Source organism: Glandiceps talaboti, chromosome 2 (genome assembly GCF_964340395.1).
Source record: "Glandiceps talaboti chromosome 2, keGlaTala1.1, whole genome shotgun sequence".
Lineage (NCBI taxonomy): Eukaryota > Metazoa > Hemichordata > Enteropneusta > Spengelidae > Glandiceps > Glandiceps talaboti.
In genome coordinates this window covers 26,725,789-26,748,507 of record NC_135550.1, presented here as the reverse complement: position 1 = coordinate 26,748,507, position 22,719 = coordinate 26,725,789, and the positions used below count along the sequence as shown (strand labels likewise).

Below are 22,719 nucleotides of genomic sequence, written 5' to 3'. Positions count from 1 at the left end.
TCGGCCCGATTTAAGAATCCACCGCCCCCCCCCCCCCCAGGCTGGAGAAACTGACCGGTCCCTAAGATCTATGGAATACGTTTAATAAAGTTAACACAGTACTTGCAGGAAAGAAACTCTACATATGAAATGGATTGTGTTTTACATAAACCCGGTGGCTCTCTTGTACTTACTTAGCTTATAGTGTTAGAAGCTTGCCTTTAAGACTTCTATAATTATCCCAGTCCTCACAGACACATGTGACGCGAGATATGTATCGATAATATATATTCGGCCGATAATATGTGAAAGGGGTAAAATAGCACGGGTTTCTAGGATCATGTAACACGTATTATTTTACCCCTGTCGCATATTATCGGCTAAATATGTCAATATTGATATTTTATAATATTTGAAACATAACTCGGGAAACGAGTGTCTGTGGTCCTCCTGATCTGTCATGCAATTGCAAACGCATCAATAATCAATTCCAACGAAAACTTGCTCACTGGGTTTTGAGAAACGTCCCGGATGGGTCAACAGCATAATTAACGATTTTCAGTTATTTAGACAGAATAATTTGTTGCATACACATATCAATCATGTCAATTACAGCTAAGAAGGCTATGAGCCTATGAGCTGAAAGTCAGTACCATGTCCTGTAAAGCTTGTTGATGTAGTTTTTACTTTTAATGAGTCATTTGCATAATTAAATACTTTGTGTGAATTATTCCTGGTAATTAGTCAATATCTTACACATGTATGCTTGAAATTTCATTTAGTTTGCACAAATGTCAATTATACGAAGGTACACATCTCCGATTTGTCATTATTTGTAATGCGTCACTATACCTAATAATATAATTCCGATTTTGATAGTTTTGGTCATCCGCTATAGGACTTTTGCAGTCAAAATGAGGTAAACAGACTAAATAATAGATTTATTGCTAATATTTGACCACTGGGCGATTTTATTCATAGTTACCAGCATTTTTAGTAAGTCCGTATTTCACGGCTGGCTCTTCGCAGGACGGAGGGGGAGGGACAATTGTCAGAATCGAGTCCCGAATTCCTCCGTATGCAAGCAGGACTACCTACTGACATGCGCCGTTTGCGCTTCGTTCACCATGAGGGTTGAACCACATACCGACTTGAGCAATGGGATTGACTCGACTAGACTGTGAAAGTACGAAGTCAGCGTCACTGTCAAGAACTGGACTAAGTTGAACGGACGCGTTGAAATGGTACGCGTACGATCTGTACGAATAATGAAATTGGGACGAAGTTATCCGCCATGATTTAGCTTATTTCCATCATAAAATAAAGTACAAAGTTTGGCTGGATCAATTCCTGGAAGCCAGCAGGACAAACATACATCACAATAACAAAACATACTGTCCTATAGTTATGTACAGCTTGTTGATGTAGCTTTTAATTTTCATGATTCATTTACATAATTAATGACATCACAAAAAAGATACAAATAACCAGAAATATATACCTTGAAACATTATAAATATGAAAAATGGCACGGAAACAATATGTGAGTGAATACTGTCAGTCAGTGTACTGCCAGGCCGTGCCATAACCACGTGTCAATCACGTGACTTGCCGGTGACCTGTCAAACTCGCTCACAAACGTAATCGCGATTGTCACCTTTGAAACTAGCTACGAATAAAAACAACGCAGTACGGCAACACACTTCAAAAACCGGTACGGGACTCGGGTACGGTACATGATCTGAAACGTGTAAAGTGACTCAATGTATTAAATTACATTCATGTCGTTTTCCAATGGCGAAAACAAACTGACGTCTCAAACCATAAACGTACGCAAAATGGAGAAGAGTGAACACGAGCAGCGATTTCGGGAGTTTCGGAATGAATTTTCTTTGGAAACGTGTGCTATTGAAGAACAAATAAGTGAAAGAGCGAAAGTGTTACAGTCAAACGACTCACTCGACATCCAAGAATCCAGGGTTTTGGTGTTGTACACTGGCGGTACTATCGGCATGAAATGTGTCGATGGAGGTGAGTCAAACTTCAAGGGAAAATTTGACTCTCGTCGCTGTCCCCGCATGCACGCTTGGTGTTCGAATAGTGAAACGTGTAACATTTACTTTTTAAGCGGTTCTGACCTTGTCCTCGTGGTAAACATTTAAAATGTCAAAATCAAGATCCGCAATATATACATGACAAATTAACCACATCACAAAAGTAACGACATGTAATCGTATGGAAATCACGTTTCTTTGAAAATCCATACATACCAATACATCAAAGGGGTCAGCTTTTTTTGTTTAATAATATTTGTATTTTTAAATACATTTTATGGAGGGGGAGGGAAAGTTAAGTGTTGTATGAAATTAATGAAACAAAAGTGTTATATAAATATATTTATATATGGCTAGAAACACATTTATTTCCTCTTTTCCATATATTATCATGTTGAAGGGGGGGGGGATATATTAAAACCTGTTGTGAGAAAAGTATGCAAAATATGTAAACAAGAAAAAGGAAACAAGAAACCCAACATAGTTTTCTTACTTAGTGAAGATTCACAGAAAAAGTGTAGGGTCAACAAAATAATATTACTCTTTTTTCCCAATGCTAATGTCACATAGTGTGATAACCTTGTAGTATGTACCAAAATCTGGTTGAAGTTCATTTAAAATTATCGTATCACATCTGAATGATAAAATTTGCCAGATAAAATTATCGTACAGCTTTGTTTCATTAATGTTTTACTCCAAGCATTATACTCTGCTATTGTATTTAAACATGATCCTTACCATACAGGGAACCTTGTACATCCTAGCACTAGGATGTGCACTAGGATGTGGCCACATACTAGTGCTAGGAAGAAGAGCACAGCTATAGCTATGTACCAACTGTGTGCATCACAGCCATGGTACATGGTTGTGAAATATATGGATGTTACATGGATATGGAATACCGCCTCTGTGCCATGACTGTTTTGCACATCCCAGTACCATAGCTGTGTACTGCATACCTAGCACACAGTTGTGCACATACATGTAACAGCTATGGTGGAATAATACCCTGTAGCAACTCTTTTGTTCCTATCCCACTAGCATTTTTCACACAGCTAGTACAAATTGGCAGAGCTGTTACAGGGATATTGTACATTTACTCAGTACAACCCACAGCTCTACTGAGTTGTGTATGTGCATAATCCTGTCCTAGGTATGTGAATGTTACAGGGGTGTGCAAAAGTAAAAGTACTCAGGCAGTGAATTCTTACATATAAAAATGTGGGGTTTTTTTGCATTTGACTGATTTCCTTCTTTGGAAAAATGATTTGGCTAAACAATATAAGAATATATTGTAAAGATAAGAATCGCTGGTTCAGTTCTATTAGATAAAAACACAAAACAAAGTAAGACAAAATTACAATAAAACAATAAGCACTAAAAGTTCACTACTCAACAACGTAGTATGACTGAAACTTGCAGTAAGTGGTGTTAAATGAGAGGATAACCACCCTCACCCCCACCCCCGGCCCTCCTTCCTCCCAGTAAATTTGGTTAAATATGAGCTCACATGAATGTTAGACATGGTCCAATCTCTTAAATACAGTGTATGTACCTGTTGACAAGTACCTTACTGAGATGATTCGCAGTATGCCAGTATTACATGATAAAGAATATGCTATGAGACTTGGACGTGATGATGTCTGCAACAAACCATTTGTCTTACCGTGAGTAGTTATATCTTTCAATTTGATAACCAAATCAAGTAGAGCTGAATAGAAATAGTAATGAGTATATGTGATCTGAAAGACTGACAATAACTTCTGTATTTGTGTATTTAGATAGTATTCGTCAATGTTTTTCTTCAACTATTGTTTCATAGTTTTTGTAAAAAATATTCTTGAAGAACAAGTTTGAAAATAATTGAAGTGACACATTGGAAAAAAGTTATTCTGAATGTCTAAGTTATTATATTAAAAAAATGATTTCTTGACCAATTTCAATACATTTGTGGTACTGTCAGTTGTCTTTTGGTTGATAAAAATCCTAAAATAAATAATACAACATATTTCTTTGCTCAGATTATCACCACAGAATCGACGTGTGGTATACTGTGTAGATGAATATGAAGTACTGATAGATTCCAGCAATATGCATGCAACAGACTGGATTAAAATAGCTGAAGACATTAGGAAATCCTACGAGGCATTTGATGGTTTTGTTGTATTGCTGGGGACTGATACTATGGCTTACACAGCGTCAGCTTTATCATTCATGTTTGAAAATTTAGGCAAACCTGTTATTTTAACAGGCTCACAGGTATAGTATGAGTTGACTTTGAGATGCAGTTTGATGGCACAATCAGCTTGAAAGAAGAAATAAATTCATATGTGTGGAACAATATAATATATATATATATATATCTGTCTTATGAAAAAATGACACTGAAATCATTGAATTAAACTATACTAGTACGGATGATAGACCAGTAGAATTGTTTTTAAAATGCTGAGTCATCAATTTTCGAGCATTGGCAAAGTTTGATTATATTTTTTATATTTAAAAATTTCTAAATTTAAAGAAATGAATGAGAAAAGAGTTTCTGTAGACTTAGTGAGAACACTCGGAATGTAAAAAAATCAGTTCTATGAATCCCAATCTACAATGCTTACTCCACAGTGTGAGTTTCAATGCATTTATTAATGTTTCATTATCATTTAAAAGGTACCATTGTTTGAATTACGGAATGATGGAAGAGACAATTTATTGGGTGCTATTTATCTAGCTGGTCATATGGTCATACCAGAGGTAAGGTACATCACATGTTTATGTGTTACACTATATAATACATTAATTATATGTCTTTGAGATCCAATTCTGTACTTGATATTTATCTCAGTACACAGGAGTTGAATCCCCTAGATCTTTCTAATGACAAGAGTTCCATCATTGAACTCAGAGTCTGTACTTGCTAGTTAGCTAAGTATGCTGAACAGAGTTCTCCCTATACATTTACAGAGTAGCGAGATCCACTGTGTAAGTTTGATCCTGTACTCCCAACCCTGTACTCGCATAGTTCTCCGTAGACCTTGATAATATTAGGGTTCATTGTAGTACAGCTCTGTACTTGTCACCAAACTCCGTACACTATCATTTTAGCATAATTTGGGAGGCAACATATTTGTGACTGCGTAATTACACAGGATAGGGTGGGGTTGATTTGGGTAGTGGTTGCATGCCTCTGTAACTATAGTGTTAATTCTATATTCCCATATTATCCAGTGTTATAGGTGTTATAATATTATTGGCAATAACATATGACTGAAAAAACTACTCATGTATTGATTTCATTCTGTGTAATCAGTGTTTCCAAACACCACATCACTGAACTAGTATCAGTTAATGTTGACACTTGCTGTGTTATCATTCTATCCAATATTACACATCACTGTTGTACTGATAACAGATTGGAGATAAAGAGACGGATGTAAAAGACATTACCCCAATTTAAGATGTAACTTATAAACTATTTGTGTTTATATTTAAACTTTATTTGTAATCAAATATCTGATGTTTATCTCAGCAAATTCTATGTGGAGGTTGAGATTAGGGATAGAAATTATGTATACATGACTAAAATGTATGAATGAATAAGTATCTAACTGTCAGAGGACCCCCCCCCCCCCCCCCCCATGTCTGCCCACCTTTATGCATCTGGGACTATAGAATTACATAGTCAAAAAATGAGTATCCATCTTGCATGATTCCTAGTATATGGGGACTGAGAACTAATAACAATAGCTACTGTGACCTAGTTCTACTACTACTAGCAGTTCATGCTCTATTTACACCGTATCTCCCTTTCCACTATTTTGATGCCGTGTTGTTCAGGTACACAGTATGTAGACCAATTTATTTATTGGGTTAAAAAATCAAATACATGGACTCTCCAGTCGTTTCCACTCGAGTGGTTACATAAGTTGACCAAAGACAGGACCTTTCAGGCTATAGACTGACAAATTCATCTAAAAAAAACATTTACAAACAGACAAGGGTAGACACATCAGCAACTAGATCATGGCAGTTATTCTTTTTTAGTAGTGCACAGCCTTTCAACATTGTTCTACAAGTAGAAATACAATATGCTTATAACATACGCCTATTTCATTGTCATGTTCTTTAATATCTTTATCACACTTATGTACCCAAATAGAATTGTTAATTTTCTTATAAAGTTATAGTTAATCCAATTTAATTAGTAGTTTAACAAATCTGTAACTTATATTAAAACACTGCAAACTCTTGCATTCCTTACATGTAATACTATTTTTGTTGTCGTCTTGTATAATGTTCATTATGTCAATGGAAATGAAAGTCTGACTTTGCAAAAGCACTATAAAATTATAACACCAAGCAAGTACTTCATTGTACTAAAAGTTTTATAAAAAACCCTTGATGTGCAGTGTATGGCCACTTGGATAGGTGACCTTGTAGGCTTACTTGTGTAGCTATGAGAGACATTACCTTGCCCCCTAGACCCCCCCCCCCCCCATTGTCAGCCTTATTGTCATGTAGACCTTTATCAACAGGCATTTTCTAAAATCCTGCAATGCAAGGTTCAATGATTATTTAGGTCATTGATCTAGATAAAACTAATGGACATAAAATGTGACAAACTTCATATCAGTCATCTGAGAGTTGTAATAATATTTGACTATATGATTTTGAAGTGTTTGCACTTGTAATGTCAAGTAGTCATATTGTTGCATTGAGAAAGATGAATATAAAGTAGAGTATTAGTAACATTGGTATTTCAAAGTACTTGAACAGGGTGTAAAGTTTGACACTATAGTTTAAAGTGTAGTACGGTCTTCTTTAACCCCTCTAAAGACTGACACCCTATTTTATAATAGAATTACATGGAACTACTAATTTGACTTGCTCAAGTCTCCAGCCTTTTTTCATTCATTATTTGAATAAAATATTGTTTTCTACACAAGTGTGTTTTTTATGTGAAATAAGGACCTGAGGGAGTGATTGCAAAAATAGTCGGATGAATGCATGTATAACCCTCCCACTACTAGTAACTAGGAAATCTTTTTACAAAAAAGTTGAGGACATTTAACTTTACGAAGCTAAAAATGAATAACAAACTCAAAACATTGAAGATTATGAGACCAAAGAAAATCTACCAAGGGACTGTTATCAGTCTACTAAGGTTAAAATACAATCACACACATCTAAATAAATGTTGACTGTTTTACATGTATTTTATATATAAAGCAGTCAACATATTGATATATACTATGATGAACACTCATCTGTTGAGGTGGATTCAGGTGAATACTTACAATAAATTAAAACTTTGTACTGCACAAAAATGCTTAGATAACTCTCCAGGATGTAGCATATATGTGTTCTTTGTATATGATAGCATGGTCATCAAAATCCACATTGGACACACTAATATTGACATGGTTATAATAAACAAACTCAGGAAAATTTTGTATTCTTTACATTACTACAGGTGACTTTATTCTTCAACAATAAATTGTTCCGGGGAAATCGTGTAACCAAAGTAGCTTCTCACAGCTTTGATGCATTTGATTCACCAAATTTACCTCCCTTGGTTATTATGAATGTTGATATTGAAGGTAAGGTGATCTAAACTAATTCTATCTTTCTTGTTGTGGCATGTCTTCAGTTTTCTCTAGTTGCACTGTTTAGCCAATGATAGTTGTACATACTTCTAATGGTGTGAAGTTTACTAGATTCAATGGAATACAATATCTATCTGGGTGAGTGTGGAGTCATGATGGTCAAATGGTAGTGGTTGGCTATAAATCTGCAATCTTCAGGATAGAGTCCCACCGTTGCCATTTGTTTCTGCATGACTAATTCCTTGGACAAGATTTGAACCATCACTGTGCCCCAGTCAACCTAGCATTGTGAATTTAAACCTTGCAGGATAAGGGACAATTTTAATCCTACCGGTATTTGCCAGACTGGCTGCAGGGATTGTATGGTACTAGACAAATTTAGGCTGATGTGCTGAGCCTGTTATTGGTAAATACCAGTGAGGAGTTATAATAGTTAAAATGTACATCTACACCTATAGCTTTGCTAGCTTTGTAGAGAATTATTGGCACATAAATACTCTTCATTGTCATTATATTAACAAGCATATTTTGTATCATTCATATTTTTATTTTCCAGTAAGTTGGGATAGTATTTTTAGAAGTACCAGTACAGAGAAGTTCAAAGTTCACACCAACATGAACACTAATATTGGTTTGCTGAGACTGTTCCCTGGCATCACCACATCAACGGTAAGATTCTAACATATCCACCCCATCCTCTCCCCCCCTCCCCCCTGCCACCCCTATTTACCTTGGCAATGGTGTGATTCTAAACTCTTACTCTATTCCCCCTGTTAATGTCTTGGTCTTATTTCCATCGTTTGTTGTTCCAAGAAGTCATCATTGAACACACATGACTTTCACTCCTGAACACCTCTCCTTACTGGATCACTTACACATCCTACATCCACTCCTACATCTGGAGTTTAAAATGTTTTCGTGGAATGAAACCATTTATTTCTAAATCTCTTTGATTTGCAGATTTTATCATTTCTTTTGTTGCCATTATTGAATCCAAACTCTATTTTATCATCTTGGTCTCTACATTCATATAAACAAATAATTCTATTTGACATGAAAAGTGTCAATACATGATAACTACAGAAACATATACCATTTGTGGATTAAGAGCACTTGTTTGTTTATTATCTGTTACTTCCCCTCCCCCTCATATCATCCATCCCAAACACAATGTACACACCTATGACAATTGATTATTCCTTTATAATTTGTCTTATTTTCTAAATTTCAATATTGATAAGTATGAACTATGATAAGCTGATGTGACTACTTTGCATAATAACCTTAACATGTCAAGGTAGCGCCAGTGGAAGGTGTAATCTGCTAACAAAAACCCTACACCGGTTGCCATGGTAACAAGGTCATCAGCTGTTCCCAATTCCACTTTGTCATGGGTCTGTTAATGATAAAGTTGCTATAGCTACTTGTCAGCTTATTTAGAAGTGAATTCTTTTTTTCTCATTTTTATCACTATTATATGCACTGCTATACTTGTGAGTCAGTGTTATTATATATCACTCTACTTCAAGGTAGTTGTGAACACTTATCTCAGATTATTTAAAATGGTTTCAGTATGTCATATTCTTGTTGGTCATGTTAACTTATACACTGTAGCTGACCAGCAAATTTAAACTGTATAAGGTTGTCTATGTAGTATCAATCTCTACTGTATCAAACATCTTTTAAATTGTCTGCACTAAATACAGTCAAGACTATTAATTGACTAGTGGCATACATCTGTGTTTTAATTTGAAGTCTGAAAAAGTACATCTGACTATTCTAACTAAAATGTAAAATTAGTAGCCAAGACAGTGACATGTACTTTGTCAGTCTTCAAGTTAAAACATAAATGTACATGACTATATTTAAAATCTTTTAATTCTTGCTCATTGGAATTCAACCAAGTGAAATCTCTTTTCAAAAAAAGTAAAAATTTGTATGAAGAAAGTATTTACTACCAAACCAGAGTGACTATGGAGTTTCAATTAGACAGCACAATGTGTTTTACTACCAAACCAGAGTGACTGTGGAGTTTCAATTCGACAGCACTATGTTTTTCATGTCTCACACAAAGAGATTTTGTTACAAATTACATAAAGTATAGACACTGATAGCATGCAAACATATAAAATGATACATTCTATATCGCTGTGATCACAAATCAACATTACTATCAAATGAAACAAGGAAGATTCATGCATAAAACTGTTATCAGTGCCTGCATTTTGTTTCCGTGATTCATTTTAAGATAACAAAAAAACAAAAAATAATGTGCCACCTATTTGAAAGTCTAGTCTTGCTGGTTTGCTAGGATCAGTTTGGTCAATAAAATGAATTACAAATTTATGACCTAGCCCTAGCAGTTCAACTTAGCAAAGAACCAGTGATGTTTTAAATCTGTCCCTGTCAACACTACTGACAGAATTAACATTTGGTGTTTTGTGTGTATGTTGTAGGTATATGAATTCATGAGATTGTCAAACCAAGATGTGACAAATAGTAATGACATACCACCAACTCAGGTAGAAGCATGATGCATATCTTAAAAATATAAGTGGCTGGGTTTTCCTATTTCCTTGGTTTGTTGTTTTCGGCTTGGCATGCAGGTTGGTTGGTGATAGTGGTTGCACTGCAGTTTGGTTGGTGATAGTGGTTGCATGGCAGTTAGCTGGGGAAAGCTTTTGCTTTAGCCGATCATATCTATCTAAAAATAATGATATTGTGAGATTTAAAAGCCGCCAGATTTAAAAGCCTCCAAAAATGCCAAACATTTCATGCAAATGTAAAAGTGCAAACATTTCTATATCATCCAATCATTTCCTTACAAGATGTTTCTCTTTCATGGACTAAAGCTATAGATGAACTTAAACAGAAAACATAAAAAGAATATAAAACATTATCATCAAATACAGGTTTAGACCTTATTTACAAGAAAGTACAAATGTTTGTGAGTATGTTTTTAATTATAAAAATGAATGGTAGAAACGTTTAGGTATCAAAACTAAGTGAAGGTGTAAGATGTATTGATTTGCTGTATTTGAACTCATAAAATAACATACTCTAGACAGTAATGAGGAATTAGAATGTAGCTGGTACTGTCTGATACTCAGTTTGTTGGGCTGTTGAGGGGTTTGAGTCCAGTGTAGGTTTACCCTACTGACACTGTATGTAAGAGGAAGTCATTCAGTTAGATGCTATTTATCTTAACAATACACATTTTCCCATATAAGGCCCCTTATATTCTTTTTTAGAACTTCATGTATAGTATACCTTTCTGTTTGTCATACAGGTTAGAGTTTCACATGAAGGTATTTATGTCCATGCCGCTTACGTAAAGGGCTGTGTTTCAATCCTGTGTCATTCCATTAGTGTTAAATATCTTAATTAGAATTCAATGAGATCATTCTTTAGTTCTGGATCAACCTTTTCTCTTGCTCTGTCAAGCAACTGTTTTTCAAACCAAGAATGGAAGTGGGCCTTTAAACACATCACTTTAAATGTACTTGATGGATCATTCCCAAGTGGGACTAGTAGGGAATATTTCACAAGAAACAGAACAGTCTAGACTATAGTGTTGGTTTGTTTGCTATTGGCATATCTTGGTTTCCAATATTGTACAGGTAGTGCTATTTGCTTTGTAAATGTAATCAAAGGAGATCTAATCAATGATATCAATTACAGCTGTAATCAGTTAATCCCAATGAATACACAGTAACATGTAGTCGTTAATTGCCTTGTCAACACATTAAAGCTTCTGCAGACATTCATTTCCTGGCTTGTAGCTCAGACCACTATAGTGGTCAGAGCTTATGGTAAGAACTACCTTTTCTTAGCAAACAGAAACCAGATTTAAACTGAATGCCTCCCATAAGGGAATCACTAATTATGCAAATTACTTATTAAAGGTAAAAGTTGTATCAACAAAGTTCATAGGACAGGTGCGTATTATTATGGTTGATATATGTACCATATTACAATATATGAAATTTGAAGCTTGACTTTTTAAGATACAGCCTAGTTACCTAAAATCGCTAATTATGCAAATTTTTCTTTAAAGCTGTAAGCTGTATCAACAAATGTTATAGGACGTACCCGCTTTGTTATGGTTAACATTATGTACTAAATGATATTGAAATTCAAGTATGCATTCTTAAGATACATCCTAATATTACTGAAAATAATTAATTATGGAAATTAGTCATTAACATTAACCACACTCCCTATGCTATATTGCCGGTCTGGAAACGTGGCCCACAAACCATTCACACCTTTCATCTCTACAGAGGAAGTTATACTCTCATGAATATAATTTTAATACCAATGACAGTTTTGTCAGTGTGGGTTTTTTGACATGAGGTGACATATTGACCACGATAAAATTATCTTTGGCATTTGATAATTTTCCGCACTACACATAGACACAACAATGGCGAAAAAATTGCAACAAAACCATTCAAATGTACGTAAACAATCAATTCTCAGGTACCATAGAAGCAAAACATAAAATCATTGGACTACGCAAAGTTTTTCAAAAACTTCCCTAGCACACTGAAGATGTTTTGCAAAGCAAATTTGTTATTTTATTAGTTGAAACATCATTTAGCATTTTATATGTTTTCCGTCGCTACTTTCTTAGTAATCAGTGGCCACGTCACGTCGGTGGAGAAACTTCAGTCCCTGAACTCCAGTAAAATTGATCATGCAACCCCGATAAAATCATCATTTACCGGCCTTAAAAAACACCATATAACTCCAGTGAGTTGAGTGTTTACAGTAAAGCATACAGTTCAAATTGCAACAAATTATACAAGTTGTATAAAAACTATTTACATTGTCTCCCCATAAAAGAAGTATCCATGGTAACATTACTATAAAGGTTTCAATGAGGGGTTCTACATGTATTTTTGTACCCAAAATCAATAAATACTTCTAGTAGCATACATTGTAGCTTTTGGTTCCTCACAGTGCAGTGCCACATATGCAGAGCTAGAGGTACATATACTGAATGCCGAGTTCAGTGGCTCAACAGCTAATGATAGTATCATTTATAGTTCAATTTGATGAGTTATTTCCTATTTTTCATAGTGACCACACCCTGCAATAAACACTGGCAATGTCCTTACAAGAAATCAACATATAACTGTTTCAACAATGGAGATATAAGGTGCGAGATCAATATATATTTCAATGTAGGATGAAAATCTAAATTCTTTTACTTTTGGGATGTTTTATTTTAGCTGTCTCGCTCTCATCCTACAGAAACGATTTTGTTTTTAATGGGTCTGTTTGTATCCCTAAACATGCAATTATTTCTTTTAAAAAATTTCCCCAAATTGAGAAATGGAAGAATTTTCACTAGTGTCAACAAAAAAACTGTTTTTCCTAACTACATACTGGCTTTGTATTCATAGTGCTACTACATACTGATTTGAAATTGTATGGACATTTTCAATTTTGGCCAATTTAGAGGGGGGTGGGGGGTGGGGTCCACTAAAAGTTTTTAGCTGTTTATCCTACATTGAACTATTGACCTAGCCCCTTACGTGTTGATTTATCATACATAATTATGTACTGACAACTACCCCTTGGTGTCTATGTGTCCCAATATTATGCATTTTAATGTGAATTTTGTCCAAAAATGTTGAAATTTGGATGGGGTGGTGGGGGTTGGGGTCACAATTTTAAATATTATGACCACTTTGCCTTTTTGAGAAATAAATAAACTCTGCACATGAATAGTTCAGTTGATTTATCATACTTATGTACTGATAGAAATATACTTTGGTGCCTGTGTGTTACAATATTTATAATTTCATGTGATTTTTAGCCAAAATGTTGAAATTTTGATGGGATGGGAGTCACATTTGTGAATATTATGAGCACTTTGGCATTTGGAGAAAGAAATAAACTCCATATATGATTAGTTCAGTTGATTTAGCATACATATGTACTGATAGATATATCCCTTGGTGCCTGTGTGTTCCAATATTGTACAATTTTTGTTCCAAAATGTTGAAATTTTGATGGGGTTGGGGGTCACATTTTTTACTGGCATTTTCAAGTTAGCATACACACAATTATATTTGTTGTCTAATTATGAAGGGGCATTGGTACGTTATACATAGGTGCAAAGATAAACAAGCTCATTTTAATTTTTGTCAAAATTCAACAAAATTTCATAAGATATTTCTGTCGAAAATGTCAAAATTTAGATGGGGTGTGGAGTGACAATTTCAATTCTAGAATTTAAACGGACGTGGTGACCAATATTTTTTTGTCATTGATAAGTAGCTGGAATAATACAATGTACACATACAGCGTATGAAAAAAATCTATCACAGACTTTTATCATTTTTTGCAATTTTCTTATGTTTTTCTTAAAAAATAGTAAAGCAGCTTGAGATAAAATAACATAATATTTGATGAAATAATGAATATAAATTTAAAAAAACATGTCTGAACCTACTATACATTGCACTTAAATACATAAGTTCGTTTCGTGTTCTGGGGATAATCTTTAACTGTCAAAAATCATGTTGTTGTTAATTGTTGTAAATCTACTTATTTTGACCAAAAAATATATATGTACATACAAGAAACTGTCATTATTCTGAAAACAAAGGTGGTGACAGTATTTTCTCTGCATTTTTTGCATATTCAGATATCAATGTTTAAGTATGCAAAGTATAAGAAAAATCTATCGACTTTTTTGAATTTGACACCTCTCCCTTAATACCTCCCATACCCTTACAAGAGGTAACAAATGAACAACATTGAGAAGATGATCATTACATGTATGTATATCTGACAACATTTATATAATCTGTATTGAACATAAAAACAGTAGTACAAACAAACAAATGAATGTCCATAAATAGTATATATGTCTCCTGTCCCTGAGCTTGAACTTGAAGTGTCATAAAATCACATCATAGTTTATACATATCATGTAGATTGTCTCTGTGATTCTCATATGTGTTTATCACAATGTCTGGGTACTACGCATTCCACAAATTATGTACCCGGTCATATGTCCCTCACAATGTCTGGGTACACCCATTCCACAAATTATGTAACCTGTGATATGTCCCTCATGATGTCTGGGTACACCCATTCCACAAATTATGTAGAATTTCTCTGTGATCCTGTCATATGGCCCTCATTGTGTGTTTGCACAAAATTATTTCATCAAATAGTTAATACAGCATGGCTAAATCATATGCAATGGTACAGCTATCCTTGTTACAGTTATGATTTAGTCATTTGTTTAGAATGATGATGAGGCACCATAACATTACCATGCACTCACTTTATTTTGATTGTATCTGCTGTAAGTATACTGAGAAGTGCTCCACCATGTAAATCCAAAATTTGAGCCTTTTTGGAAAAGAATGTAAAATTTTGAGCGTTTTTGGCATTTGAGTTTATTTATGGCATGTACCAGTACCTAAGAAACATTTCAATCTAAAGTGACCTGTTTACTCTTTGTGTATCTGATTTCCTTTTTGACATTTGATTTCATTCAGGTGAAGGCATTTTTACAACCCCCAATGAAAGGAATAGTATTACAGACATATGGGGCTGGGAATGCACCAGATAATAGACAAGATTTATTAGATGTCTTAAAGAAAGCGTCAGATAGTGGAGTACTTATCATTAATTGTACACAGTGTACTAAAGGCACTGTGGTCTGCACGTATGCCACAGGAAAGGTAAGGTATAAATCATTAATAGTTCTGAAGTCCAGTTATGCTGTAAAGTATACCATTAGCATGTACCATTTTAGCTCACCCCCCCCCCCCCCCCCCAAAAAAAAAAATGCTACCATTCATATCCAGGTAAGTTGCATTCTATAGGGATGTGTTGGGTGCTCACTATTTTTTCCGCTGACAATCTTCACAGGACTGTAACACATTTTCAGGACACCCCCCCCCCCCCACACACACACACACATACATACACACACTTTCCTTTGGAACAGCAGAGTAGGGCTAAAGTGTGAATACAAGTTTTAAAAAAAAAAATATTAATTACAAATATTTTCATTACCTTGGTCTGACTATCAAACCATTATTATCATTTCAAGGCACTACTAGATGCAGGTGTAATCCCAGGATCTGACATGACTGTGGAGGCAGCTTTGACAAAACTTAATTATGTCCTTGGTAAAGAAGAATTGACCAATGAGGAAAGGAGAAAACTTATGTCGACCAATCTGAGAGGAGAGATGAAAGTGACGCAAGGTGTTCAGGAAAAACTGTCTCTCAACGACAGTGAGTTTATCCGAGCTGTAGCAACGACACTACGAGTGACATCTAGTAAGGTTTGTGAAGATGTACATGTACCTATTATAGCTAAACAGCATGGAATGATTGTCAATTTAATATGTCTTGCACATACTGCACTCTGTAGCCAGAGAAGTGATTACATTGTAAGGCATTACAGAGTTGAAAATTTACAATGTGGTAATGTGAGTAGAATTTAGACTGGCTGGTTGACTAACTATACAAAAGTTGTTCATTGATATCAAAGCTAGTGTCACTGTGTTAAAGTGAAAGTCAGTTTAGGGTAGGAACAGTGTGAACCTGAGTTGTATGATCAACAACAACAACAACAACAACAACAACAGTTCTACATTTGTTGTTTTAACTTTATCACTAATTTGCAGAAGAGTCACATTTTGTGTGAGCTAGGTATCAAAGAGGGCTAATATATTGCTTCTGTCAATCAGTCCATTGATCTTTTCACTTTGGCTTACATTCACACTCTGATTTATTCAAGTCACACCATTTTGTAAATGTTTGTGGGTTTGATAAAAAATTGGCTAAACGGCAGCACTTTTAAAACACCAATCGACAAACCTGCATTGCTTACACCAAGACTACCATGCAGGGGACTCATCTTCAGTGTCTGGATGCATGTTGACAGAGTTAGAAGAGATAAAGTGCCCTTTGAGAGTATTCACATCACTTTATGGAGACTCCTGCTGATAATCATTAATGTTGAAATGAATCCACGGATTACTGATCCACAGGATTATGTAACCTATACAAAGATTTGTTGCACAAATGCCTAAAACAAAATTTAGTGTACATTTAATCGTAAAACTCCAGTATTATTCACTTTTATTCACTATCTTCACCAAAGACTTGTTTTCTCCCTCCAATTTCCAGGAAGTTCGATCAGTTGGTGAAGCCTTATTTCCTTCCCTAATGTGCTCAGCAGCTAAAGTTGGAGACATAGATCTGATGGATGAACTAAACAAATGTGTAAGTTGACAATCAGAATTTAATTTCTTGATACTTCTCAGTTTATATTCCCTTGTCAACAAATGTTTGAAGAAAGAAATTACTGGTGAAAAGCTACATGTTTAGGTATTATTCACTAATAATATTTTCATCATTCAGCCAAGGAAAATATGAGTGACCTAAGGGGCCTTGTCATTTGGAGTTGAAGATGAGGAATGACAAAAGAATAGGTCACAACTATTTCTGGCAGAATGTATGAAGAAAGATTTGGGGGAATAATATAATAACACTTTCATAAGTATAATATATAAAAAAATTGGGAAGAGTAATGGTCACTTTGAATATTTGACCCATAGTTTGAGCACTGCAGAGTGAATGTCATAGATGCATATTGTCATTATGTAGAAAACCAGGGTATAAATCCTATTTTTTGTTTGGACACGTTCAATGTGTTATATAAATAGTTTTGTCATACATTTGATGACAGTGTAAAGCAATTTCAGTGTTGAATGTTTTCTATCTTATGACAGGGTGGTGAATTAAGTATGGGAGATTATGATGGCAGGACGCCATTACACATAGCAACATGTGAAGGCAATTATGAAGCTGTCCAATACCTTCTAGAACATGGCGCAACTCTGTATGCAAGAGATAGATTTGGCCACTCACCCCTTATGGATGCAATTCGATTCAAGTAAGTTGTCTATTTTGATGTTTTTGAACAATTATTTTGTTATTTCCATCTTTACTTCCTTTAATTCATATCGATGTCTGTAAACACTAGCTAACATATTTGTGTTACATATTTAATCATTTTTAGAATCACATTGATTACAAATATTAAGTATGTCAATAAATCACAATTGACATATTCATTAATTTTTACACAGACATTTCAACATTATCAGACTACTTCGTCAGACTGGTGCTCATATTGAACATATGACTCAACGTCAAATAGGATCACATCTTTGTGAGTAAGTATAGCAACCATTTCTTTTCACCAGCTACTCTAAATGTTTTCCATTGATTCGGTAAGACTAAAGTAATCACACCAAGTTTTTGTTTAGTGGGCAACCCTAATCACAATGAAGGGGTGTTGATTTCTTCTTTGGATATTCTTATAGATGGGGAGCAGACACTTAACAGAAAATGAACATTTTTACCAAATCTTAAATGATTGACTCTGGAATAAATATTCACACCTGAAGAACACTTGGTCCACTAGCTGTCCATGTGACAACAGATTCACTTTAGAGAAAGTCGCTATCAACCATTTTAAATTAATTTGTTGACTCCTTTGTTTTACTTGCAGTGCTGCATCCTTGAATGATGTAGATATATTAAGAGCTTGGCAGTTAGCTGGTGCTGACTTGAATGCAACTGATTATAATGATAGGACAGCCCTTCATCTGGTAAGTAATGAATATGTACCTGTCTCTCCAACCATAGTAAATGTACCTGTCTCTCCATCATCGCAAACCATGGCCTGTTTTACGACAACGTTCTTAACAAGCCTCCCACAGGTATTTTTTAGAAATAATAACTCTGGCTTGCGAGAATGGTCTCTCTAAGTAATGTACACGTACCTGTCTCTTCAAGTATGTCTGTATCGACAAAAGTCTAACATTGAGTATGACTTTGGATCTCCTTAATGTTAATGTAACAAATGTTAGTTGAAACTTTGGGAAGTAGACAGGTAGTGGTAGAACAAGCAAATGGACAGTTTGACCAAGTCTGTTGATCACAATAATAAGTGAAACATTTAAACATGACTGGTTACGGGTAGGTAGGTAATGTTGGTTGTGTTAGTAGAAATAAACTATGGTATACAATGTCATCCAGACCTGATGGGAAGGTATTGAAGGATATTTTAGATGTAGTATTTCACAATTGACATCTTGTTATATGCTTTTTACTTCTTAGTAGTGTACAACTCAACTAATGTCATTGGACAGAGTTCAATATAAAATGTACTTTAAAAGAGTGATTGTTTACGTACAGTTCATAAAAAAATGTATTTCTTGTCACTCTTCTGCATAACACTTGAAGTAGTACTATGTAATATTTTTTGACAAGTTACTACTATGTATTTACAAAAGAGAGGATTCTGTTATATGTGATAGTAATCTTTACTGTAAATCTACCATTACTCTTTTGCAGGCTGTGATCAAAGGGTATCGGGACACTGTTGAGTTCTTATTGGATTGTGGTGTTAATACACAGCTAAAGGACTCCTTTGGAGCCACTGCTGAATCACTAGCCAAACAACATCGACATGAAGGCTTAATAACACTTATGAAATCAATGGGTATAAAGGAAAATGGTATATAAAAAGTTGTACCATTGAGAAGGATACGGGTGTGAACAGCGCCCTCTGGTGAGGTATTGCTATGGCATTTTCTATGGTAGATGATGTCATGATATTCTGTGGATACATATATTTTCATAGGTCATTTAATGTGTGTTTTCCTGGGATAGTATTTTAACTGACCAAAAATGGAGTATGTTGAGAGTTATTGTGAATGTATCCCTAGTACTAGTGCCACATAGTAGTACTTTGCTAGCAGGCAAGGGATATGCAAATATAGTGAGGATGAAGTGAAGTGACAATAGATAAATGAGGAAAGCCAGAAATTGGCATATACAGGTATATTTTTAAAACTGATAAGTCAAATGGCAAAACACAAGTATGAAATTATGAGGTAATCACAACACACCACTATTAGAATGTGCCACTAGGGGGCGCTATTTGCTACAAAATATCAGTGGGGTTTGGCAGGTACAAAACACCACTCTAATAAGCTAGGGTATACTCATTATTGGATTTCTTTCTCGTGATAGTATGACAGCAAATGAATTTCTCAAATTTCACCATTTTTCTGGTATCCTTTCCCCTTGTAAAAAACATGCAGTTATACTGATACCATGTACATACATGTATTGTTATGTATTGTTACATTGTAAAATAAACAAAAAACTACTGTAACAGTATAAACTGTAACATAAATTTCACATTTACATGTTCTTGCCTCCACTCTCAAGAGGACAATATTTTCTTGTTTGGGATAGATACTGATACTTTTTTTGAAAACGTTCATCTTCTTACTCTTTTTTTTACAAGCATTCACGTCTTTTATTATGTGGAGTTTTTTTTTTAAACAACACAAAGCAACAGACTGAAATGTATTGTTCACAATAGAAATATCCTATATCAATGCAAGTGTGGTATAAATACAGTGTTCTGTCAAGTTTATTGAACTCTTTACATTTTGAAATGTAAACAGTGTACAGTTACCAACAGCATGCTTTTTATAGGTTTAGTTTTATAAAATCTGAGCAATTGAACTGAAATTACAAGCTAAAAGTTGGGTTTATACATTTTGGATACAATATTTGCTGCATATTTAAAGGTGAATGAATACTTAACCATTACGGTACTTGCAAATAACTGAACTCAAACCTAGTACAATTGAGATATCACTTATAAATGATCTGATGGCATAATTTATTATGCATATAAAAAATGCGGAGGGCAACCTTACTATAAAATAAACTTTTCTAACAATGCCACATTATACAATTGTAATGTCATAGAAGACATGCGTCACCATTAACACCATACTAGTCTTAGAATAGTGTAAATCAAGGTTTTATGTAAGTATTTGCATGAATGAAAAGCTTATTTTGTGATTTTAAGTGAAACATGTAAAGTGAGATATTTGATGTGAGTTTGGCATTTGTAAATATATGTACAATGATTGTCATATTTCAAAAACATTTTTGTTAGAAGAGTACACATCATCAGTGTACAACAACTTGTATTGAAAACAAGCTGATATTTGTGTTACATCAAGTGATGATGTACTTTCTATTGGCAGCTATGTAGATAAAATATGTGAATAATGTTTTTAGTTATAGAGGGAAGATCATTTATTTATCAAATGTTATGTCACATGTAAATAGTTTTAAGTTTGAGTCATTTTAGTCACAATTGAATATACAAGTTATTTCTTATGCTGCAATGACTTGAAGTATGCATACTGCTTGGAGAATGGGTGTTAATTTTTATTTAAAAACCCCATAATTTAAAATCTGAAGTGAATATTTCACAGTACTTTTAATTGTTTACATCCAGATTAATACTAACAAAATGTTATATTCAATAATCAGCAATCAGGGTATCAGTCCATATGCAAAACTAACATTTTGTGAGCGGTGTTAGTCTAGTAGAGAATGAATGGCAGATGATGGCAGAAACATTAACAAAATACAACACAGTCATTTTTGTATAGTAGGATACTGGATAGTCCAAAAGTGTCTTGAGTTTCTATCAATTACAAAGGCCTAGGGACTATGTGCTTGTATATGAACCAGCTGGTGTGCCATTTCCTGTATCTGGGATATTGAAGTGATACACTGAGCATAATGTCTAATTGTGTCATCATAAATTATGTTAGTTGAAGCACTTAATGTGTTTATCGATCCACAGGAGGATGTTTTGTGCTCCATTTAGAGTTTGGTGTCAAAGGATGCCAAAGGTTTGCCGTGCAGGTATTGTTAGCAAAGATACCTTGGAATACAAAACTACACGCATGGTCAATGTTTGTGTTCAAATGATAGATTAAATGTGTAGTGGGTTGATGCTGGGAAAGTGGTATTTTGTGGACCTGACAACTGGACAAGGATAAATCATGTACTATTGTCTGTATTTATAATTCTTCTTAGTCTACACAGCTAGAAACACAAAGTAGATTTCAGGATATGCCTCTTTTAGCCCCTGTGCAGATCCTGTAACAGGTTATGTGAATCAAGTGCTGTTACATGTGTATACATTGGCATACTATTTCAGAGCTGTATTCAGATATAGAACAGGTCTGTTGGTACAGGTATGTGTCATTTCTGAGCACAAAAAGGTTTAGCAATATTTTGAGTGCATGTGCAAACATATAACTGATAAAGTATACAGTGCTGTAACACTTGTGTGCACATTTATGTATACAGGCATGTACACATAGGTAGTCACTTGGAAAATACAGACCTGTTTCATGTCCATGCACACATCAATGTATCACCAGTACCAAAAGCAATGTACAATGTATACAGTAATGGAAACCACACCCTTGTTGACAGGTGTGGCTGTTAAAACCTTGTGTCATCTTCTTTGACACAGATCTATACCACAGGAATCTTACTGGGTATGCACAGGACTGATTCCAGAGGTACCATTTTATTTGGTGTGTAGTGAATTTTTATCAGACACAAAATGTTTAATCATGTGCCATGAAATCGGGCTGTACTGATTATGAAATATTTGGGCATGACAAATATTAAAGTATCAATAATGTACTACGGTGTTGCACATGGTATCTGCCCATAAAGGGGTCCGTCAGAAACCATGGGTAACTATTTCTTGTTTTAAATGACATGTATATCAGCTATATTGGTAGGGGTATTTATGTTGGACTACATGCTTGATAGTTATAGTCTGACTGTGGATAGTATGTAATTTATATTTTGTATACTGTATATCTTCAATGCTTAATGCAAATATAAGAGGAAAGTTCAACCGTTTTGTTGGTTGAGATCAACTATGTATTAAACATGTTGTTGGAATAAATGACAATACAAGTGTGGAAAATTAGTTTTTATTTCTGGCTCATCAACAAGAAACTAAACAAGTCATTTTGAACATTAAATAAAAAACAAGTACAAATTAGTAATGTGCAAGCTTTAATATCAGAACATCATGTGAAATTATAATGATAATGAAGTAGAAATCCAGAAATTCTTTTGGTGTAATAATGCAAATCTAGCAAAACATAAGGGAACATGTAT

General features: G+C 34.6%; 1 protein-coding gene across 1 annotated transcript; it reads left to right on the top strand.

Annotated features, from left to right (window-relative positions):
- Positions 1 to 1,817: 1,817 nt before the first annotated feature.
- Positions 1,818 to 22,126, top strand: LOC144446104 (L-asparaginase-like). Its single transcript, XM_078135814.1, has 15 exons — positions 1,818 to 2,010; positions 3,580 to 3,700; positions 4,055 to 4,292; positions 4,698 to 4,781; positions 7,501 to 7,627; positions 8,190 to 8,302; positions 15,160 to 15,345; positions 15,720 to 15,956; positions 16,807 to 16,902; positions 17,412 to 17,575; positions 17,772 to 17,858; positions 18,197 to 18,296; positions 19,045 to 19,207; positions 21,374 to 21,435; positions 22,055 to 22,126. Exons 1-15 carry the CDS (start codon positions 1,818 to 1,820, stop codon positions 22,124 to 22,126), a joined length of 2,043 nt encoding a protein of 680 aa, XP_077991940.1.
- The last annotated feature ends 593 nt before the right edge of the window (positions 22,127 to 22,719 follow it).